Source organism: Miniopterus schreibersii, assembly GCF_964146895.1.
Source record: "Miniopterus schreibersii genome assembly, chromosome: 13".
NCBI lineage: Eukaryota > Metazoa > Chordata > Mammalia > Chiroptera > Miniopteridae > Miniopterus > Miniopterus schreibersii.
Genome location: NC_138113.1, coordinates 55367938 through 55392164, shown reverse-complemented (window position 1 = coordinate 55392164; position 24227 = coordinate 55367938). Strand labels below are relative to the sequence as shown.

The following is a 24227-nucleotide window of genomic DNA, read 5'->3' as shown; positions in this document are numbered from 1 at the left end:
AAGTATGTACTCTTTTGTGTAATCCTTTCAGGGCATGTTTCTGAGATACTTCCATATCGTTTGTTGTGTGTATCATTAGTTTATTCCTCCTTATTGCTGAGGAGTATGCGCTGTATGAACTCACCACACCTTTGCTTATCCTCACTCACTCTTTTTAATCCTCACCAGAGGATATATTTTCCATTGCTTTGCAGAGAGAGTGGAAGGGAGAGAGAGAAACATCGATGTGAGGGAGATACAACGATTGGTAGCTTCCTGTACCTGCCCCAACCAGGGCCCGGGATAGAGCCTACAACTGAGGTATGTGCCCTTGGCCAAAATCGAAATCAGGGCCCTACAGTCCGCAGGCCAACGCCCTAACCACTGAGCCAAACCAGCCAGGGCCGTCCTCATTCTTACATCTTACACCTTGACTCAGTATTTTCGAAACACTACACAGAACTTTGCCAATGTCCTCACGAAGGAGCCACGTGCCTCTGTTGGGTTCTTTTCTATAAATGATGTGAAGACAAAGTGTGTGACAAAGAGAGTAGTTCTCTAGCTTCTCTGCTCTTGCTATTCTGCATCTTGTCAAGGGCATGAATGAGCTGGGCTCCTGTCCCCTGGACACCAAGTTGGAAATCTGTTCCACGTTTTGCTTTAGGCATCCTCTGTAGGGACAGGGAAGAATGAGCTCACACTATCCAAGGCCCTTCCCAGAAGCAGGGCATTAACCGCTCCTGAGCCAATTCCTTTCCAGGCTGACAATCCTTGTTAGCAGCTTGTTTTCATAACAATTTCTGTTATTCTCCCAATATCACACTAAACTACAATAAAATACAGAACCATATTAAATATACAGCCAAAGCTCAGCATAAGTCTGTGCCTCATCACGTTTTATTTTTATTTTCACCAGAAGAGTATTTTGTTTTTGTTGCACCACTATAATTCCAATAGAGTCACATAAAAAATATTTATCCATCAAATCTTTGGTACTTTTTAAATAAGAGTCCAAACTGGATAAAATATGAGCATTCAGTAAATCTCTTCTCTGCCAGAGATAATAAAATTATTTTATTTAGTGGAAAGAACACTTGGAAATTTTTTAAATGTAAAATTAGCAAAGTTAAATAGGAATTTCAGAAAATAACCCACTCTTTTTTTAAGTAACATATATTTGGTATTCAAAATCATGAAAATATCAAAATGGAGAGAAATGTAATAATCATCAGCATCCTACCTGCTACCATCCTAGCATGTTTCCTTCTTTTTTCTACATATATAGGGTGTTCCATAAAAAAGCTTACATACTTTTACAGCTAGTAGCTCAATTTTGAAAATGAAATGTATTTTCATAAACATGGACTTTATAATTATTCAAAATGTGTGTATACATTTTTGGGGACACCCAATATATAAAAAATTTATTGAAATACTGTATTAAAATTTATATTTCTCAATTCCTCTTTCTCTCTAAAACCACTAGAAACATTTAAAAAGTAAATAAAATGTCCGAGATTTTTCCTTTGCAATGGCTTGGTTATCTTTGAAACTAACTTTCCTCACGCCCCGCAGGTACCTGTGTGTGTGCTTTATTCCAAGTCCCCTGCTCTCACGGGGACTGTCCCCTGACTGGCCCTGTTTAGCCCCAGGTCACGTGAACAGCAGCGGCAGCCCCGCGGGCGGGCGGAGGGCGAGGGGCCGGGAGCGGAGCGGTGCCGGCGCAGGTGAGGTGGCCGCGGTTACGGTTAAAAGGCGGGACTGGGAGGTGCGGCGGGTTGAGGGCGCTGAGGCCTCCGTCACGTTTCCGGAGGCGGGGTCCCCGGGGTGTGGTGGGGGCACGAGGGGCAGCCCCGGGTGGCTGAGGGACGCTGGGATGGGGGCCGTACTGCGGGGAAGGTTGAGGGTCAGGGCTCCCAGGACTCGGACCCCCGGCTCTCGTCCCGCCAGAGCCCAGCCGCCCCGCCACCCGCCCGGAGGAACAGCCAGAGGTACCTGCTGCCTCAGCTCCCGGCCCCTGCGCAGCAGGGACTGCAGGGGGTCGCGCGGCCGCCGAGCCAGCATCTTCTCGCCTCGGCGCCCGGCGCGCGGGTCACCAGGGAAACCGCCCGAGCGGCGCCCGCGGGTGACGTCACGCGGTGGCGCCATCAGCTTGCGCGGGACTCACAGCCAAGGAGGAGAGGCGGCGGCAGGGGGAGCGGGACCTGCAGCGCCTCACCCAGGAGGCAGGGGAGGCCCACCTTGCGCAGGGACAGAACCTGTGACTTGCAGGGATGTCACTCCTGTGATCAGTTTTACATAAACCTCCTTCACAGACTGCAGACTCTCCTGTGGGCTTGCTGAAGGAAGCACGCATGTTGGAGAAGCTCAACTAGCAGAGCCCTGATGTGGCCTCTAGAAACTCAGCCCAGATGGCGAACAGCTCCACTAGATTCCCCAGCATCCAGGACAGTGCCTTCTATTTGTTTGTTTTTTGAATATATTGTGTAAGATATACACAATGAAATTTACCATTTTGACTATTTTTTGATGCACAGCTTGGTGGTAAGTACATGCATTACTGTTAGGCTGCCTCACCATCATCTCCATCACTGTTCCCATCTTCTCCAACTGAACCTGTCCCCACTAAACAACTTCCCATCCCCTCCCCCACCCCTGGTGCCCTCCACCTTCCCTTCCCTCTCTGACTTCAATGGCCAAGGGATCACTTATGAGTGGAATCACACAGTATTTGTGTTTTTGTGACTGGTGAGCAGAATGTCTTCAGGGCCCATCCAGGTTATAGCATGTGTCACAAAGTCCATCCTTTTTTCTAAATTTAATGTATTAGGGTAATATTGTTTAATTATATAGCTTCCAGGTATACAATTCAATGACATGTCATCTGTATGTTGTGTAGTGTGTTCACTACCCCATGTCAAGTCTCCCTCCATCACCGTTTATCCTTTCTATGCCCTCTTCTGCACACCCCACCCTCTTTCCCTGAGCTAATCGCCATACTGTTCTCTGTTTCTATGAGGGCTTTTTTCTTTGCTTAATCCTTTTACCTTTTTCACCTAGTCCCCCAACCCCAATACCCTCTGGCTGCTGTGAGTGTGTTCTCTGTATCTATGGGTTGGTTTCCATTTAGTTTGTTAGTTTATTTTGTTCATTAGATTCCACATATAAGTGAAATTCTATGGTATTAGTGTTTCTTGGCCTGCCCTATTTCACTTCTCATAATACACCCCAGATCCCTCCATTCTTTCACAGATGGTGAGATTTCCTTCTTTTTTACAGCTGCGTTGTAGTCCACGGTGTAAATGCAGCACAGCTCTTTATCCACTAATTCACTGATGGGCACTTGGGCTGCTTCCAAATCTTGGCCATTGTAAATAACACAGCAATGAACATATGGGAGCATATATTCTTTCAAATCAGTGTTTCTGGTTTCTTGAGATATATTCCCAGAACAGGAATTGCAATGTCATAAGGAAGTTCCATGTTTTAAAAATGTATTTTTATTGATTTCACAGAGAGACAGGGAGAGGGAGAGAGAAACATCAGTGAAGAGAGAGAGTCGTGGATTGGCTGCCTCCTGCATGCCCCCTACTGGGGATTGAGCCTGCAATCTGGGCGCGTGCCCTCACCTGGAATCAGACCGATATCTCCTGGGCCCTCACCTGGAATCAGACTGAGATCTCCTGGATCCTAGGTCAATGCTCAACCACTGAGCCACACCGTCCAGGCAAAGAAATTCCATTTTAAGTTTTTTGAAGTAACTTCATACTGTTTTCCATAGTGGCTGCACCAAATGCATTCCCACCAGCAGTGCACAAGGGTTCCCCTTTCTCCACATCCTCGCAAACACTTTTCATTTGTGGATTTATTTATGGCAGCCATTCTGACAGGCGCGAGGTGATATCTCATTGTGGTTTTAGTTTACATCTCTCTGATGATTAGTGATGTTGAGCATCTTTTTATATGTCTATTGGCATCTATATGTCCTCTGTGGAGAAGTGTCTATTCAGGTCCTTTGCCCATTTTTTCATTGGATTGTTTGGTTTTTTGGTGTTGAGTTTTACAAGTTCTTCACAAATTTTGGATATTAAGCCCTTGTCACATGTATGTGGGCTGTCTTTTCATTTTGTTGATGGCTTCCTTTGCGGTGCAAACATTTCTTAGTTTGATATAATGCCATTTCTTTATTTTTCTTTTGTTTCCCTTGCCTGAGGAGATATATCAGAACAAATATTGCTAACAGAAATGGCCAAGATTTTACTGCCTCTGTTTTCTTCTGGATAATTTTTATGGTTTTGAGTCTAACGGTTTAAGTCTTTAATCCATTCTGAGTTTTATCTTGTGTATGGTGTAAGAAGGTGAGCTTGTTTCTTTTTTTCCATGTATCTGCCCAATTTTCCCAACACCATTTATTGAATAAATTATCTTTACCCCATTGTATGTTCTTGTGTCCTTTGTCAAATATTAATTGACCATAAATGTGTGGGTTTATTTCTGGGCTTTTTATTCAGCTCCATTGATATACATGTCTATCTTTATTGCCAGTACCATGCTGCTTTTATTACTATGTCCTTGTAGTGCAGTTTGATATCAGGTAGTGTGATTCCTCTGACTTTGTTCTGCTTTCTCAAGATTGCTGTGGCTATTTGCGTGTGGGGATGGATGGAGGGGCTGTTCGTTTTTTGTCTGTCTGTTTGTTTTTTGGTGGTACCATATAAACTTTTGGAATATTTGTTACAGTTCTGTGAGACTCCATTGGTATCTTGATAGAAATTGGTTGAATCTATAGATTGCTTTGGGTAGTAGGACATTTTAATGATGTTAATTCTTCCTCTCCATGAACATGGTATATGCTTTCACTTATTTGTATCTTCTTTCATTTCTTTTTTTTTTTTCTTTTTGCTAATCCTCACCTGTGGATATTTTTTCCATTGCTTTTTTAGAGAAAGTGGGAGGGAAGGAGGGATAGCTGGAGAGAGGGAGAGACAAGAAGAGAGAAACATTGACATGAGAGACAGACATCGATCCATTGCATTCCACATACACCTTGACCAAGGCTGAGGATCGCAGCTGCCACCCAGGTATGTGCCCTTGACCACAGAATCAAACCTGTGACCCTTAGGTGCTCGAGCTTATACTGTAACTACTGAGCCCACTGGCCAGAGCTTCAATTTCTTTCTCCACTGTCTCATAATACTTGGAATACAGGTCTTTTACATTCTTGGTTAAGTTTATTTTTAGGTATTTTTTTGATGCAATTGTAAATGAGATTGTTTTCTTAGTTTCCCTTTTGATAGTTCACTATTGGTGTACAAAAATGCAACTGATTTCTGGATATTTATTTGTACTAGCTACTGTACTGAATTCATTAATCAGTTCTAGTAATTTTTTGGTGGAATTTTTTGGGTTCTCTATATACAGTATTATGTGATCTGCAAATAATGATAGTTTTACTTCTTCCTTTCTTATTTGAATGCTTTTTATTTCTTTTTTGTTGCTAAACTCTGTAGCTACGTCTTCCAGCAGTATGTTGAATAAGAATAGTGAAAATAGACATCTCTCTCTTGTTCCTGATCTTAAGGGAAACACTTTTAATTTTTGCCCATTGAGTATGATGTTGGCTGTGGGTTTGTCATATATGGCATTTATTATGTTGAGGTATGATCCCTCTATACCCACTTTGCTGGGAGATTTTATCATAAATGAATGCTGGATTTTGTCTGTTATTTCTGCATCTATTGACATGATCCTGTGATTTTTATTCTCTATTTTGTTCATATGCTATATCACACTTATAGATATGCGGATATTGCACCAACCTGGCATCCCTGGAATAAATCCCACTTCATCGTGATGTATGATCATTTCATTGTATTGGATCCAATTTGCTAATATTTTGTTGAGGATTTTAGCATCTATGTTCATCAGGGACATTGGCCTATAATTTTTTCACAGGATCTTTATCTGGTTTTGGAATTAGGATAATGTTGGCCTCATAAAATGAACTTGGGAGTCTTCCCTTGTCTTGAATGTTTTGGAATAGTTTGAAAAGAATAGGTATTAGTTCTATGAATGTTTGGTAAAATTCATCTATGAAGTCATCTGGTCCAGCAGTTTTGTTTTATGGAAGCTTTTTGTTGTTTGTTAATCCTCACCTGAGGATATTTATTCCACTGATATTTTTCCTTATTAGAGAGAGTGGAAGGGAGGAAGGGAGGGGGCAAGAGAGGGAAAGAGAGAGAGAGAGACCAATCTGAGAGAGATACAATGATTGGTTGCCTCCTGTAGAGCCCCCAACCAGGGCTGGGGATTGAACCAGGTATGTTCCCTTTACCACCAATCAAACCACGACCCTTCTGTGCGTAGGCCAATGCTCTAACCTCTGAACCACACTGGGCAGGGGTGTTGGGAGGCTTTTGATTACTGCTTCGTGTCATTAGTTGTAATTGGTTTATTCAGATTTTCTGCTTTTTCCTGACTGAGTTCTGGAAGATTGTATATTTCTAGGAATTTATTCATTTTGTTCAGATAGTCCAATTTATTGGCATACAGTTGTTTGTAATATTTTGTTACAATCCTTTATATTTCTGTGGAGTCAGTTGTTATTTCTTCTGTTTCTTTGGTGATTTTATTTATTCGGGTCTCTGTCTTTTTTTCTTGATGACTCTGATAAAGGTTTGTCAATCTTGTTATCTTTTCAGAGAGCCAGCTCTTGGTGTCTTTGATCTCTCTGTCTTGTTTTTATTTGCTTGTTTGTTTGTTTTGTTTTTGCTCCTTCTCACAGGTCTCTGAGAGTGTGGGCTCCGGTGTCCAGTGTTCATCTGTCCTGCCTCCAGGCCATGTTTCCACTGGAGGCACATGTTTCAGGTCTGTACCTAAAGCACATCTCACAGTCTTTCATCTTTGTAAATCCTACCCTCTCAGATATTATTTCAAATGCCAAATCACAGAGTGATCTTTAAAAATTATACATCAGATCATGTCATTTCCTGCCTCAAAGCCTTAATGGTTGGGATAAAATTTTCAACCCACCCAACTGCATCTGCAATCAGTTGACTTTGGGGATCATTCCCTTGGAAATGGGGTGGGTCTGTTACTGAGCTGAAACCCTTAGGAGTGAAAATTAAGATTCCTTGGTAAAGAGGGAATTCTGCCTCAGATCACAGTGTAAAATGCTGCTGTTTTTAGCCTGCTGGCTTGCCTTATGGACTTCAGACTTGTCAGCCCTCATCATGACAAGACCAGTGTCCAGCCCCTGTCTGGCTGGATGGCTTCGCTTTGATCGGCTTCCCTCTGGCTGCCCTGGTCGGCTCCGCTCTGCTCTGGGGAGATGGCATCAGGGTCTCAGCTCCAGTCCAGGACCCAGTCACCTTCAGGGGAAAGTGCGCCCTCCCGTCCAGAGGGGAGCTGACACATAGGGACAGAAATGCCTGCCCCGGGACTATAGAGGGGAGGACCCCAGAGCCTGCTGGCCACAGATAAGCATCACCCCTCCCGTGGACGAAGAGGCTTGGGGAGAACTGTGGGGAAGTCGGCGGTGCTGTCCTCCCTTCTGGCCTCCAGGGCGCACCAGTGAGACACCCCCCCTCCCCAGTGCTCCTCCTTCTAGGGCAGCAGCAGCTGCCCAGTGCTCCAAGGGCCCAGCTGTGTCCCCACCGGTGATGAAAAGGTTCTCTGCCACCTGGACACTCACTGACACTTGATGCTCTTGACCTGAGTGTTCAGCTGGCCACCTGATGTTCTTGATTTGAGTGTTCAGCTGTCTACTTGCTGCGCTGCTCTTAAGAGGAATGTTTTGTACTGTCCGACTCATAAACTTCTACCTAAGACCTAAGAGTTTCTGTGAAGAGAGATTTTGTATCCAAACATGTTTTCTCTTTTTAAAACAATTTATTATTGACAGTATTACAGAGGTCCCCTTATATCCCGCCTGACCACTCCCACCCCACCCCCCTCACTCCCCGCCCCAGGCCTTCACCACAGTGTTGTCTGGATCCATAGGTTACACATGTCTGCATATAGATTCTTTGCTTAATCTGTCCCCACCCCCACCCCCGCCCCCACCTTCCCTCTGTGATCGTGGCGTCTGTTCCATCCTTCTGTGCTTCCAATGAGGACAAAGTCCATGAAAATGGGGTCATGTTATGACTCATTTCCACTTTTGCTGTCAATCATTCACTGGCATCCTTTTGTCTCAGAATAAGTTCTGAGTGTTCATCTGGCCAACTAGGACTGGGGCCCCAGCTGGCAGGACGGGAGGTAACTGCAGGACAGAGTGCCACTTGTGAGCTTCCAGGAGCCACACCTCAGGTGTCCCCCCCAGTGTCAGGTGCCCTAGGAGGTGCTACACAACAAGGTATGGGGCTGACCAGGGAGCCATGGACACAGGTTCCCTGGACTGGCCATAGGGAGAGCCCACCCCTGCCCTTGCCAACCCCTGCCCGACCTCACCTCTCCTTCTCGCTGAGCTGCTCCAGCGTCCGGAACCTGGCCCCGAATTGCTCCTCAGGCTCTATTTCATAATTCTCAGCAGCCTCCTGCAGCTCCACGATCTCCTCCATTACCTCCAGTTCCTGGGGCCAGAGGGAGAGAGGGTGCACACACAGTGCCAGTGGGGGTGGGGAGTGGGGCAGGGGATGGGTGCTGGTTCTTTGTGCACATAGGCACTGTCCTTCCCCTAATTCCATCCAGGTCCTACCTGTGCTCAGAGATGAGCATCGACAGCCCTTCGTCCAGAAAGTTGTCCTTGATGCCATACCCCTACCCCAGCCACCAACTGGCGGGGTCTCCCTCCTCTGTTATAAAAGCAACAATGTGACAGGGTGCACCTCAGACGACTAGAAGTGAAACCACATGGTTTGGAAGTGCCAGATGAACATTCCTTGGCCTTTGTTGTACGCTTCCAAAGGACTGACGGAGTGAGTTTAATAGTACAGATAACCATTGCAAGGCTTTGCCTGAAGAAGATTTTCAGTGGTGTCTTTGTCAAAGTGACCACCCAAACCATAAAAATGTTGTGTATAGTGGAACCTTATGTGACCTGGGGATTTCCAAATCTGAAGTCTGTCCAGGAACTCATCTTGAAATGTGGACAAGCCAAGGTCAAGAATAAAATCATCCCTTTGACAGACAACACAGTGACTGAGGAGCACCTGGGAAAGTTTGGTGTCATTTGCTTGGAAGAACTCATTCATGAAATTGCCTTCCCAGGGAAGAATTTCCAGGTGATCTCAGGGTTCTTGTGCCCTTCCCATCTCTCAGTGGTCCGCCACACTATCAACAGAGTAGGCTTCCTCAAGGAAAGGGGCTCACCTGGCTATCTAGGTGACTGTGTTGATCAGCTCATCTGACAGCTGAACTAAACCTGGAATATTTGAAAGCACAATGCATGAGTTTTTGTTTTTTGGAATTATCCAGTATCTTCAAAGAATATATTGATATATCTTTTGCTATATCTTCAGAGAGTGGAGAGGAAGGATCAGGGAAAAGATAGTGATGTTCCTGGCAGGCACTTCTCATCGCAGCCCACTTCCAAAGGAAGAGCCCAGTGTGTTTTCCACGTGGGCCACTGCTGCCACCTCTGAAATTAGCAGAGGACTCATGCCATGGAGGAGGGGTCTTGCTTCATCACATCTTCTATCCAGGGGTTCAATATTGATGAATGGGTACCCAAGCATGAATACAAGACGTCAGTGGACCAAGCCCAGAGGCATACTCTTAAACCTGAGGGTTCCTAAGGCCTTGTTTCAGAAAGAACTTAAAATACATTTAGAAGAGCACACATACCAAAAACAAACAAACAAAACTTCCAGTCAGCAAAAGTCCTGGACCAGATGGTTTCATAGGTGAGTTCTACCAAACATTCAAAGAAGAACTAACACCTATATTCCTCAAACTATTCCAAAAAATTCAAGGGGAGGGCAGATTTCCATGCTCTTTTCACAAGGCCAGCATTATCGTAATTCAAAAACCAGATTAAGACACTACAAAGAAAGAAAATTACACTACAAAGAAAGAAAATTCCTGATTAAGATGGATGCTAAAATCCTCAACAAAATATTAGCAAACCATATCCAGCAATATATTAAAAAGACCATACACCATGACCAAGTGGGTTTTATCCTGAGGATGCAAGGCTGGTATAATATTTGCAAATCAATAAATGTGATACATCATATAAACAAAATGAAAAATAAGAATCACATGATCATATCAATAGACACAGATTTGATAAAATCCAGCACCAATATATGATAAAAACTCTCAGCAAAGTGGGAATAGAGGGAACATACCTCAACATAATAAAGGATATATATGACAAACCTAGAGCCAACATCATACTTAATGGGTAGCAACTAAAAGCATTTCCCTTAAGATAGGAACAAGACAGAGATGCCCACTTTCACCACTCCTATTCAACATAGTACTGGAAGTCCTAGCCACAGCAATCAGACATGAAGAAAAAATAAAAGGCATCCAAATTGGAAAGGAAGAAGTAAAACTGTCATCATTTGTAGATGACATAGTGTACATAAAAAACATTAAGGACTTCACCAAAAAAACTGCTAGATTTAAGAAATGAAGTCAGCAATGAACAGGATACAAAATTACCATCCAGAAACTGATGCCATTTGTATATACTAATAATGAATTCTCAGAAAGAGAAACTAAGAATACAATCCCATTTACCACTGCAACAACAACAAAAATAAGATACCTAGGAATAAGCTTAACCAAGGAGGTAAAAGACCTGTACTAAAAAATTATTGGACATTGAAAAAAGAAATAGAGGAAGATACAAACAAGTGGAAGCATGTAACGTGTTTATGGATTGGAAGAATTAACATAATTAAAATGTCCATACTACCCAAAGCAATCTATAGATTCAATGCAATCCCTATGAAAATACCAGTCATATTTCACAGATCTAGAACAAATAATCCAAAAATATATATACCCACAAAAGACCCCAAATAGCCACAGCAATCTTGAGTAAGAAGAACGAAGTTGGAGGAATCACAATACCAAATATCAAACTATACTACAAAGTTATTGTTATCAAAACAGGATGGTACTGGCACAAGAGCAGGCATAAAGATCAATGGAACAAAACAGAGAAACCAGAAATCGACCCAAGCTTAATATTTGACAAAGGAGGCCAGACTATACAATGGAGTAGATAGTCTCTTCTATAAATAGTATTGGGAAAATTGGACAGGTACTTACTTGCAAAGAAATGAAAGTAGACCGCCAACTTACAGAATACACAAGAATAAACTCAAAATGGATAAAATATTTAATTCTCGAAACCATAAAAATCGTAGAAGAAAACAGGCAATAAAATCTCAGACATCTCATGGAGCAGTATTTTTACAGATACATCTCCTAGGGCAAGAGAAACAAAGGAAAAAATAAACCAAATGAGACTACATCAAACTAAAAAGCTTCTGCATAGCAAAGGAAACCTTCAACAAAATGAAAAGGGAACCGACTGCATGGGAGAACATATTCTTTAATGATACATCTGATAAGAGGTTAATTTCCAAAATATATAAAAAACTCATATGACTCAATACCAGGAAAACAAACAATCCAATTAAAAAATGGGCATAGAAGTGGACATACTGATGGTCAATAGACATGAAAAAGTGCTCAATGTCACTAATCATTAGAGAGATACAAATTAAACTACAATGAGGTATCACCTCACACCTGCCAGGATGGCTACCAATCAACAAACACAAGTGCTGGAGAGGATGTGGGGAAAAGGGAACCCTATTACACTGCTGGTGGGAATGCATACTGGTACAGCCATGGTGGAAAATAGTATGGAGTTTCCTCAAAAAATTAAAATGGAACTGCCGTCTGACCTAGCAGTCTCACTTCTGGGAATATATCCTAAGAATCCCAAAACAACAATCAGAAAGAATACATGCACCCCTATGTTCATAGCAGCGCAATTTACAATAGTTAAGATCTGGAAACAGCCCAGTGCCCACCAGTAGATGAGCAGATAAAAAGCTGTAGGACATTTACACCATGGAATACTCTGCAGCTGTAATAAAGAAGCATCTCTTACCGTTTGCGACAGCAATGATGGACCTGGAGATTATTATGCTGACTGAAATAAACCAGACAGAGAAGAGAAAGACAAATATCACATGATCTCATTTATATATGCAATCAAATGAACAAAATAAACTGACGAACAAAATAGAGACACAGAAACATGGAACAGTCCAGGGGAATGGATACATGACCAGATTGGCAAATGTCAGAAGGGAGGGGTTGTGGGGGTTCGTAAGAGATTAATCAAAGAACATATATGCGTATATGCATAGCCCATGGACACAGACTATAATATGGGCAAGACCTGGTGTGGTGGAGTGGGGCTCTGAGAGGGATGCAAAGGGGGAGAGGAAATGGGGGACATCTGTAATACTGTCAACAATATATTAATAAAAATTAGGTGGGGAAATGTGGTACATGTTAAACATTAAAAAATATTACAAAGAGCCCAGCTGGGCATGGCTCAGTGGTTGAGCATTGACCTAGGATCCAGGCGATCAGGGTTCAATTCCTGGTCAGGACACATGCTCCGGTTACAGGCTCTATCCCCAGTAGGGGGCATGCAGGAGGCAGCTGATCAATGTCTCTCTCATCACTGAAGTTTCTATCTCTCGCTCTCCTTTCCTCTCTCTGAAGTCAATAAAGATATATTTAAAATATATATATTACAAAGATATTTCTTTTCAAGCTGGGATCCCAAAATTTAGCAGAATAAAATGTACGTAGTTCTCATTTTTCACTAAAAACTCATTTTCCACTTTTAGGTAATGTGATTAATTTTAACATATTTGGATGGCCGAAAATATTATATCTGGTTAAGTTAAAATAGTGTGCTTTAAATAGAAGACAAGTTTAAATGGTATTGAACAGGAAAACGGTCGCTACAATATTAAATATCAATTATGTAGTACACCCTTTCCTTTTTTTGTTAACCAAACCAGTTTTTCTGGAAAGGAACTGGCATGTAGAGAAGGGATATCAATCAGGAATCTGCGCTTTCGTTGCTAGTTCTGCCACTTTCCAATTCAACCTGGACGGTGCAGGGCTGACCAAAGCCGCGGGACCACGGGCTCGCCAGATGCGGGCCCCGGGCTTTCATAGAACAGACCGCATCGCGCCCTGTGTGCTGCAGCGGGACCGACCTGGGAGGCTCCCTGTCACCCGGCTGCGGCAGGAGCGCGCGCCAGTCTCCCAGCGCCCAAGAGCAGCTCTGGGCAATAACGAGATCACCACTGAACATGGGTGCAGAACGGTGCCTGATCACTGGGGAAAGTGGTACAAAGACTTGGCAGCAAAGCCGCAGGTGTTCCAGAGCTTTGGGAAGAGGCAGGACATACAGGCCTGCGCATGCGCCCTACGTCCAGGTGTGGCCTCAGGCAGCAACGAAGAGAGCGAGAGCTAAGTCGTGGAAAAGGTGTGGCGGCTGGTTACTAGGAGACGGGACGCTCCTTTGGAAACTAGGCGCTGGGGCGGGGGGCGTGCGCCTGCGCGGCGCGGATGGACGGAGAAGAGGTCTTCCCTAGGCGCCCGCCACGGCTGGCAGGTGGACGTACGCCTCGCTACGACCGTGGGTGCGCGCGCAGGCCTCGTAGTCCCCGCGAGAGGAAGGGTCGAGCCAGGTACGCGTGCGCAAAGAGACTGGGGGCGCGCGAGACCGAAGCGGAGGGAAGGCGCCGGGAAGATGGAGGACAAGACCCCCTCAGGTACAGAGCGTAGGGCGGAGTCGGCGGCGGCGCGGGCCCGCACTAACCGCCCCGCTTGCTTCCCGCCAGTTTTCCAGTTTCTCCTCCTCCACCGGGGCGGGGCCAGGTGGATGTGGGGGTGGGAAGGGAGGGAAAGGGGCGGAGGATGGAGATGGGTGGGACCTGGGTCCGTAGCTGAGGGAGAGGGCTGGCAGTCGCAGGAATGAGCTCCGAGGAGGTCGCGGGGCTGACTAGCCCAGGGAGGGACCCAGAGCTCCTGGTAGAAACAGCGCAGATGGGCCGGTTGGGGTAAAGCAGCTTCTGGGCCGTAAGGCGTCTGAGGAGGCAGCTGCAGGAGGGAGTGTGTGGCGGGGGTCGGGGCTGTGAGGGACCCCAGGAACTTTGCCTCCATTGCCATTTCTTAGGAGCTTAGGGTTGAGCCCAGTTCCTGTGCTGCCCGCTTCGCTTCCTGCCGCAGCTCCGGATCGGAGAAACGCTCTAGACCGGGGCTGAGGAATGTGGAAGTCAGAGACCTGGGAGTTCAACCCGGCTCATCCTCCCTCCCAGCCTCTCGCTTCTAAGCCTGTGCAGACTCTGGGAGGTTAAGGGCCGAGGTTACATGGCATTCGCATGAAAGTCTCATAATTTCAGTACCCAGGAAAGGCGGGGAAGCTGGCTTTTGTTTGAAAAACTAGTTGAGACAAATTGAACAACTGAGGCAGTCATGGATCTGATACTTAAGTACGTATAGGAATACATATATTTTAAAAAAACAACTCAAGGATCGCGGCTTCAGGAAAAGTTTGCAAAGGTGTCCCAGAGCTTTCTTCCACTACATGCCCTTATATCTCAGGATATTCGTGTGTTAAATTTCATCTACTGACATTTCAACTACACTTTTGTTGTTTTGTTTTACCTGTAAGTAAATGAGTAGAATAACAATTGGTTTTTTAAGTAGAGGAAAACAGGTTAGTTATAAAAGGGAAGTGTCACATCATTCAAATCTGCCTCCAGGATAAAACTTACTCTTGTATTTTAATTAATCCATGCACTAATGAACTAAATCAGTCTTAATTAGTGGGAAATAATTAGGAAGTTACTTCAATGAAGTGTTTGTTTTAAATAATAAACTTTGGCATTATTTAAACAGCAGTTTCCCAAATATAATTTTGTTTATCTTCTGGGAAAAAAAAATCACTGATTTAACCCAGTATATAATCAGTTGTAGAGATTTTCTGGGCTCGTTCTGTCTTCTTTTTCTGTAGCTTAGTGCAGTTTTTTTTAGGATAATTTGCTTTTTTTTTTTTAATATTTCTTTATTGATTTCAGAGAGAGGAAAGGAGAGGGAGAGAGAGAGACAGAAACATCAATGATGAGTCATTGATCGAGCCCACCACCTCGGCATGTGCCCTGACCAGGAATCGAACCCTGATCGATTGGATCCTAGGTCGACGCTCAACCGCTGAGCCACGCCTGGCCGGGCAGGATAATTTGCTTTTAAAGTACTCCAGATACAGAGGCAGAGCAGGTGCTATTACTTGCTTCCTTTTCCCATCAGACACCCTTCTCCCTAGATGTAGCCACTATGGTAGCTACCCCCTTGCTTTTCCTTGTAATTCCTCCATCTTTGTGAACATGCACGTTCTAATTTGACTTTTGAATTGTATATAAATGAAATTTTACTAAGTATTTCTTTGCATTTTGCTTCTTTACTCGCCATTGTTTTAAGGTTTATCCTTGTTGTTGCTTCTAGTTTGTTGTTTAGTGTCCTAATGTAAGAATATACCACAGTTTATCTCCTCTTTCCTTGATGGACATTAAGGATTTTAGTTTTTGGTAAATGTGAACAACACTGTTGTGAAGTTGCTTATACATTACCCCATGATAATCTTTTTATTTCCCCATGGTAATCTTTTGAAGTGAGCTAGTTAGTAAGGCAGTTCCATGTCATAGTTATACTACTAATATCAATTTACATTTTATTAAATATTTAAGTTCAGAAAAGCCTCTTAAAAACAACTATTTAACCCCTTGTGTTTCCAAGAGGTCTTGATAAGTGATACCTCTCCTAAGGCCATTTTTATGCACTTTTAAAACACAAGCTATTTCTTTACTGTATAATCTGATTTGAAGAGAAGTGAGGGAGGGCTTTGGGTTTGAATGGAATGACTAGGAAAGGTTATTTCTTTTTCATAAGAAAGGTTATACATTGTGGCTTTACTATTCTGATTGAAGTGAATTCCCAAAACATTTATTCACTGATTTTATTATAAATACAAAATACCTATCTCAAAATTATTCATAAAATTTTGTTTGGTTCTCTATTATATCTTTCTGTTAGTGAGGCTACTCTTCCTTCTTATTTCAAAGTGTCTGTCAGTCTAAACATTTGGGGACAGTTTTATAAAAAGAAAACAAGTTGACCTTTTGCGGAACTAGAATTCAGAATCCCATATAAAATATTTCAGTATTCTGTAAAAATATTCAGTAGACATTTGTTGAGCACATATTATATACCTGATATTTTGCTCAACACTGATGATACTTTTTAGCACATGATCTTACCTCCTTTTTCACTGAAAAGTTAAAATTCTACCAGGCAGTAACTTCTTCAGATTTCTACCTCTTATCTTAATCTTCACCTGACCTTGCTTTTCTCTTTCTTGGCTCCTAGGGCAGTGCACAGCTTGTACCTGTGTTTCCTCTTGTTAGCCCAGTGGCCTTTCTCCATTAGTTAGCATTAACCCATGTCTTAGAATCTTTATTGTGTTTACCCTGTAGGGCTTTTTAACCTGGAGCATGAGAACTTAGGGAGTTCTTGAACCCCTGAAATTGTAAAGTTTTGTATGTGTTTGCATTTAGGATGGACCCAGGGCTTTTGTTTAATTCTGAAAGCTTTCCTTGATGTAAAGAGAATTAAGAAACAAGTTTTTGTTCTTTTGTAACGACCCTTCAACAACCTTGGTTGTCTTCTAACTTTTGCTCTACCTCTCTTCTCACAGTCGTGCTTCCTAAAAGAAATGTACATTTTCTATTTCCTTTTCCTTACTACTAATTCATTTATTAGGCCTCATCAAACTTACTTCAACCCCTTTCCTACCATTAAAACTGCTTTGCTCCAGTCATCAAAGTTGATTATTTTGAAAATGTTTTATTGAGTACCAGTTTTGTGCTGTGCACCTTTCTAGGCATTAAAAGTATAACAGTGACCAGATAGAGTCATTAGATCTCTTGGAGCTTACCTTCCAGTAGGGGGAATAAACTAGTGAAGAAATAAATGATGTAATTTCAAATAGTGTAAGTGTAAATAACCTAGTAAGAGAGTGACTGAGAGAAAGGCTGCTTTAGGTAAGAGGTCAGGAAAGACCCTCTGACATTTCAGCCAAAGAGCTGAGCTGAGGGTCAGATGGAGCCAGCCATGGGCTGGGCCTTAAAATGGAATGATGTTGGTACAGTAGAGGAACAGGAGGAAAACCAAGCTGGTGGGGGAACAAAGAAGAGAGTGCTGGGTCTTTAGGGAAGTGAAGGCAGGGGCCAAATTACATAGAACTTTAAAATGTATGGATTTTATTCTGATTGCAGTGGGAAACCATTGGAGTCTTTTTGAGCAGGATCTCATTGTTTTAAAGTGACTGTTTTGATTTCAGTTTGGAAAATAGTTGTAGGGAGCGACAGTAGAAGCAGAAAGACCAGTTAGGAAACTGTTGCAGTAATCCATGTGGGAGATGATGGTGACTTGAACCATGGAGGTGGTAATAAAAATGGAGACAAGTGGGTAGATCTGGAGTTAGAACCAGCAGGCCTTGTTGATGGATTTGATGGGGGTCAGGGAAAGAGGAAACAAAGAGGACTCCTCAGTTGTTTGACCTTGGGCACTGCCTGAATGATAGTGCCATTTGACATGGGAAAGACTGGGAGGGAACATAGAGGAGGTGGGGTTGAGAGCAGACTGCAGGTGGGAGAATTAGAAGTCTGTCTGCATGTGTTAAAGTTGCAGTGGCTGTGACATCCAGTAAACAACATAATGTGTTATGTGCTCCAATAGGGTATGTTCATAGCTTTTTGGGAACATGGAAAATACATTCTGAGTCCTTTGGAGGGAAGTAGAACTCAGACATGCTCTTTTGTAGTCCTTGTCTCTCTATCCCCTTAGCATCCATGTGCATTCATTCCTCTGATGTGCACTAATCCTGCTGTACTCTAATTTCTGATTTATTTGTTCTGGACTTCCCTAGATTCTTGGAGGTCGAAATTGTAGTTTTTTATTTGTTTCTCATCTTTCTACCCCCAGAATCTAATATTGGTTCATCATTATTCTAGCTATTTACAAATTTGAGAATTGAATAAATGTGACCGTTACAGTCTGATAGTATGAACTGAAACCGTGGTAGGGATGGAAGAAATGTATTTGAGAGAGACTTAAGTGAAAAGACCAGTAGGACTTGATGGCCAATTAGATAAGTTGAGTCAGTGAGAGGAATTAGTAATAATAGTAATTGTTAATAGTAATGTATATAGCAGTTGTTTTAGCCAGGCACTTTTCTGAGTGCTTTACGTGTATGAATCCTCACAACAGCTCTTTGAGGCATGTACTGTTATCATTCCTATTTTATAGGTGAAACTTTGGCCACAGAAGTAACTTGCCTATAGTCATGCAGCTGAGAATCGGCAGAACTAGCATGGTGAACTTGAGCAGTCTGACACTAAGGAGCGTTCTTTTAACCGCTGTGTTGTGTTACTTCCCAATTGAGAATGATTGTGATTCTAGCTTGGATGTTCATGGTAACAGTTTGCTGCTCGCACAGTACTTTTACTTGCATTCTCTGGGATCTGTACAGGAGCACACGTTCCATTTCTAGTTCCATTTAGAGATTGTGGGAATACGGCAGGTGGCAGACTAGGCATGAGCATTTCAGATACATTGATTTCTCTCCTTTTTTTACTGCTTCCAAAGCTAGTGCAAGGAAAGTAGCAGCTCTAATATAATTGCTCACAATTGTCAGGTCATCTCTTGGCCTCTTCTTCCTTCTAATTCTAGATTAGTCTCTTAGGTAATTTTATAGAATCCCTACTTGACTTGAGTTTACCAAAGAGAAGAAGGAAAATTCAGTTTTATCTGCTTTAGTGTATACTGCTTCTTTATCACCTCCACAAATTTTTATGACACCTTCCTATTATACAGACAACTCTGTGCCGTTTGGGGCACTACAGAGAGCTCTAGGACATAGCTTGTTCTTAACATTTTAATGACTGTGTGTGGAAGATATATGTCCAGGAAAACCAAATTGCTACATAATTTGTTCTGTAACTAGTATATACAAAAGTCTCAATGAAGAAGTGATGACTATTCAGTGGAGAAGACGGAGAGAACCTTCTAGAGAACATGAAATTCAAGCCGAACCTTAGAAGTGTCTTTAGTTTAACAGAGAAGAGGGTGAGGGGAAGGCTTTTGAATAAAAGATAACGTTTCTGAATGTATAAAGAATGGGTGGAATAGTTTGGAATAGTTTGTCTTTAATAGAGGGATACTTGGAAGGGTCAAGTAGGAGATACATTTGGAGATTGGGAAGGGGCCAGATTATGAAGAACTCTGAATGCTAGGCAGGTTTAGACTTTAATTTCCCTGAATTAATTTTGGCTGGGGCCCATTTAAAATAAGAAGATGGAGAATAAGTAATAATTCAGTGCTTATTTCATGGTACACTCTATGGGTCTAGTTTCTGTACTAGCCAAATAAGGATCACTGAGCAGCTTTTAGGAAATTCAGTATTTCAGGCGTGTTGTGTATGAAAATCTGCATTTTCACAAGATTCCCAAGTGATTCATATATTCACTAAAAATTGAAAAATAGCATGGTGAAGAGTCATTTGATTCTCTTATTCTAAGTCAAATGTTTATATTGAGGAATGTATTTTTTCACAGAAGCTGTGTAAGGAATGATAGTTAGGATTTCAGCCTACCCCATAAAGGCCTAAATGATTCATCATTAGAAATACTCTGTGGGATCTAATGCTAAGTTCCAAGTGAGGCAGTAACTGGTGGAATAAATAGCAGAAACTCAGACTTGCGTCTTGTTTAGGGAAAGAGAAAAGAGGTAAATCTGTCACACTGCTAAGCGGGGGATCAGACAAGGTGTGACTCAGAGTCAGCGACTGGGATCCTGATCCTGTACTTTCCTGAGCACTAGATTTTGGAGAACAGCAGTGTTGCCAGGAGAGACCTATGGTGCTTGTAGCAATTTTCTCTCCTTAATATAAAGGCAGCCTGGAGTCAGGGAAAGAACAAATTATTTTCCTAAATTACACAATTTCTATGAAGCACTGTGAAGTAAAAAAGCACAATATGGATTAGTCTGTGTAATATATTAAAGTGAAATATCTTGGTTTTTTGCACGTGTATAAATATATACATGGGAAGAAATCCTAGAAATGGAATTCTTTGTACAGAAGCCATGTGCATTAGTATTATTGCTGGATTTAATTGTTCTCCATAAACATTGTGTCAGTTTACACCTCCACCAGTGATGTATAACAATCTTCCTCATGTATCCAACTGTTTTATCTTTGCCAGTGTGAAAGGATAAAAAGTGGGATCCACTGTTGCTTCACTGTGCATCCCTGTAACTGGTGAGAGTGAATATCTTTAAATCTATTTAAAAGCCATGTATGTGAACTATCCATATTTCTTTGCCAGTTTTTCTACTAGGGTTTTTCTTTTCCTTTTTTATTGATAGAAATTATTTATATATTAGGGAAATTAGCCCTTGGTGATACTTTTTGGAAAACACAGGCCTAGAGGTAGACTACTTAATTTGCTGCTGACCCAATATTGCCTTAGTATGGTGATTGCCAAGGGGATAGGATGGAGTATGTCTTTTTTGAAAAACATGTTCAATATTATAGTTTTATATTTGGAAAACACAGAAAAAGTTTTATAACATAAAATGTTAAGAAAGTAAAGCTTGGTGAAATCCTCTTTATTGGTATAAGGTTAAAACCAATTGAAAATGTATCTAAGAATGTTAATTTCCAAAATTTATTGACAGTTGTGAGATATCACAAAACTGTTTTAAACTGAATGTCCTGGTATTATTCCCATTTTTTCCACTAGGTTACCACCAACGAACATGATTTTGGTCTAGGGGCTCCAGTTTCTGAAGCTGGAAAATACCAGAATACTCTCCAGCTAGAACAAGAAGTGAGAACTCAAGATAAATTCCTCTCTACACTAAAATTACAGGTTGCAAATTTACATATGTATTTATTTCTCTGAATTAGTTTTGGCTGGGGCCTATTTAAAATAAGACAGAGAATAAATACTAATTCAGTGCTGGTTTTATGGTTTTTATTTTATGGGTCTACAGTAATTTCATTTTTATCTTAACCATTTTGATACACATAGATTCAGAGTCAGTGAGTGCAAACTAAGTGTTGTATTAGGTGCTGTCAAGTACATAATCTTACTTCATCCCAATCTTGTGAAACTGTTGCTACTTCTGTTTTACAGACATGGAAGCTGAAATTCCAAGAGGTTAAAGGATTGTGATACTGGACTAATGAGTGACAGAGCTAGGATTTCTCTGAACTCCCAAGTTAGCTAGGATTTGAACCTGTTCTCTCACCTCCAAGTTCAGTATTGTTTCTCTTCTGGTACCTGATCTGTGGTGTAGCTATTAATAGAAATCGCCTCTTCTAGGAAGTAGACTGACTTCCCCTATTCCTCCTACTAAGTACAGCTAAACCCCCCGAACATTATGTATAAAACAAGCATAACACTGAAAGGTGGGAAGAAAGAAGACTGACTAGGGACCTGATCTTACAATGAGCGACATGTTAGTGAGTTCCTAGATTTTCTTTTTGCTCTATATATTCCAGACAGAGTGCTGGAAAAACTTGCCCTCAGAAACAACAATGGGTGCAGACCAAATAAAAGGTCTCAGAAAAGCCATCTATCTCTAGCCAAAGGACTAGGAAAGGACAGCCTAGCAAGGCAGACTACTTTTAGACAACACAGTGGGAAAAACTGTAACCCTGTTCCTGTCAGCAAAGATTAAGTAAAGAGCCTAGACTTCTACCCTTGCCAGGCTATAACAAGAAGCCCCACCTGCACCTCGTACTCTCCCCGTGATCCCCCACCAAGTTCTCCATCCTGACAAGGTGGTATCAGAGAGGATGGCTGAGTTGGGAACCAAGACTTTTCTGCCCACAAGGCAGTCAGTAAGGGAAGTTTGCAACCCCATATGTGTGTAAACCACATGGGGAGCCTGTACATCTACCCCCACCTGGTAGTATGAGGTGCCCCCTTTCCTCCTTGCTGGAGTTGTCAGAGGAGACAGTGCAGAGTTAGGGCTTTTACCATGACCCAGCATTAACAAGTCCACCCACCTACAGTGGCTGTGGAGGACAGGAGAGAGCAGTAATGAGGCACCTTTGTTTTTCCTAGCTGTTATCAGCATAATCCTAGTGAGGAGCCTGAACTTCCATCGCTGCCTAGTAGTACAAGGAGCATCACCTTCTCTAGGTGTCCATGGAAGCCTTAGGTAGAAACTGGACTTCCATCCCACCTAGCAGGAAAAAGGCAGTGTCCCTGTTTTCTAGTTGGAGCAGTGTCACAGGAAGCCCACTAAAACACAAGAGCTAGAGTATTAGAGTACCAGGTTTCAATAAAAAAATTAAAAAAAAATCACCTCTCAGCCCCAGAATCAGGAAGATCTAAATTTCAATGAGAAAAGACAAGATATACCAACACAGAGATGAATTATATACTACAGTTATCTTACAAGGATTTTAAATTAGCCATCTTATAAGTGCTTTAGCAAGCAATTTTGTGAATTCCTGAGACACACAAAAGAAAATAGAAAACCTCAGCAAAAAAATAAAAGATCCAAAGAGATATAAAGAAGAACCAAATGGAAATTTGCAAGTAACCAGGTTCTTTCATAAGTGAATGGATAAACAAACTGTGGTGCATCTGTAGAATGGAATTGTAAAAGGAAATGAGTTATCAAGCCACAAAAAGACATAAAGGAACCTTGAAAGCATATTGCTAGGTGAAAAAAGCCAATCTGAATAGGTTATATACTCTGATTCCAACTGTATAATCATCTGGAAAAGACAAAACTTAGAGACCTTAGAAAGATCACTGCTTACCAGTGATTTTGAGGGAGTGAGTGATGATGAATGGAGCACAGGTGGTTTTTAGAGCAGTGAAACTTTTCTATATGATACAATAATGATGATTACATGTCATTATACATTTGTTAGAACCCATAGAATCTACAACCCAAAGAATGAACCCTAATATAAACTATGGACTTCAGTTAATAATGTATCAATATTGGTTCATCAATTGTAACAAATGTACCACACCATTATAAGATGTAAATAAGAGAGTAAAGTAAGTGTGTGTGTTTAGGGGTGGCAAAACAAAACATATGTGGGAAATCTCTTTAATTCCCTGTCAATAATTCTATAAGCCTAAAACTGCACTAATTTTTTGAGTACAAGTCTTTTAAAAACTTTAAAAAAATTTTTTTTAAATATGTTTTTATTGATTTCAGAGAGAGGAAGGGAGACAGACAGACAGAAACATCAATGATGAGAGAGTCATTGATCAACTGCCTCCTGCTTGCAACCTGCTGGGTATCGAGGCCGAAAGCTGGGCATATGTCCTGACTGTTAATTGAACCATGACCTCCTGGTTCATATTGTTACTTCATTGTTGGTGTATAAAAATGCTGCCAATTTCTGAATATTAATTTTGTATCTAGCTACTTTGCAGAATTATTTATTATATCTAGTCATATTTTGGTGGAGTCATTTCTATGTACAATATTATGTCATCTGCAAATAATGACAGTTTTACTTTCTCCTTTCCAATTTGGGTACTTTTTAATTCTTCTTGTCTGATTGCTGTGGCTAGGACTTCCAGTAACATATTGAATAATAGTGGTGAAAGTTGACATCCCTGTCTTGTTCCTGATCTTAAAGGAAATCCTTTTAGTTTTTGCCCATTGAGTATGATGTTGGCTGTAGGTTTGTCATATATAGGCTTTATTATGTTGAGGTATGGTCCCTCTATTCCCATTTTGCTGAGAGTTTTTATCATATATCGGTGCTGGATTTTATCAGATGTTTTTTCTGCATTTATTAATATGATGTGATTTTTATTTTTCATTTTGTTTGTCACATATCACATTTTTTGATTTGCAAATACTGTACCAGCCTGCATTCCTGGATTAAATCCAACTTGATCATGGTGTATGATCTTTTTAATGTATTGTTGGATACAGTTTGCTAATATTTTGTTGAGGATTTTAACATCAATGTTCATCAGTGATATTGGCCTATAATTTTCTTTCTTGGTAGTGTCTTTATCTGGTTTTGGAATTAGGATAATGCTGGCCTCATAAAAGGAGCTTGGAAGTCTTTCCTCCTCTTCAATTTCTTCAAACAGTTTGAGAAGGATAGGTGTTGGCTCTTCTTTGAATGTTTGGTA

General features: G+C 41.7%; 2 protein-coding genes, 1 long non-coding RNA gene and 1 pseudogene across 13 annotated transcripts in view; 3 read left to right on the top strand and 1 right to left on the bottom strand.

Annotated features, from left to right (window-relative positions):
• Positions 1–24227, bottom strand: part of NPHP1 (nephrocystin 1) — a 128995-nt gene that overhangs the window by 51385 nt on the left and 53383 nt on the right. For 3 of the 5 annotated variants that reach the window (XM_081156009.1, XM_081156008.1, XM_081156010.1), the window contains exon 1: positions 1975–2083. The exons of the other annotated variants lie outside the window; for them this stretch is intronic. In XM_081156009.1, the coding sequence (XP_081012135.1) occupies positions 1975–2043 (69 nt within the window). In that variant the 5' untranslated portion in view covers positions 2044–2083. Of the gene's footprint in view, positions 1–1974; positions 2084–24227 lie in introns of those variants that run through there. 5 annotated transcript variants of the gene reach the window in all.
• On the top strand, positions 1637–7811 carry LOC308566071. The gene is made up of 5 exons (XR_014000109.1): positions 1637–1706; positions 2295–2523; positions 4923–5060; positions 6764–6846; positions 7168–7811. It is a non-coding gene; the product is annotated as an uncharacterized lncRNA (long non-coding RNA).
• On the top strand, positions 8338–9981 carry LOC308566285 (ribosomal protein uL30-like pseudogene; annotated as a pseudogene). Its single transcript has 2 exons — positions 8338–8367; positions 8787–9981. The product of its transcript is annotated as a ribosomal protein uL30-like pseudogene (transcript).
• Positions 13411–24227, top strand: part of LOC308566070 (testis-specific gene 10 protein-like) — a gene marked incomplete at its 3' end in the record, with an annotated part of 103253 nt that continues 92436 nt past the window's right edge. For 3 of the 6 annotated variants that reach the window (XM_081156019.1, XM_081156014.1, XM_081156020.1), the window contains exons 1-2: positions 13676–13751; positions 20841–20969. Of the gene's footprint in view, positions 13752–20840; positions 20970–24227 lie in introns of all 6 variants that reach the window. The other 3 variants (XM_081156015.1, XM_081156016.1, XM_081156018.1) reach the window with 3 other exon arrangements.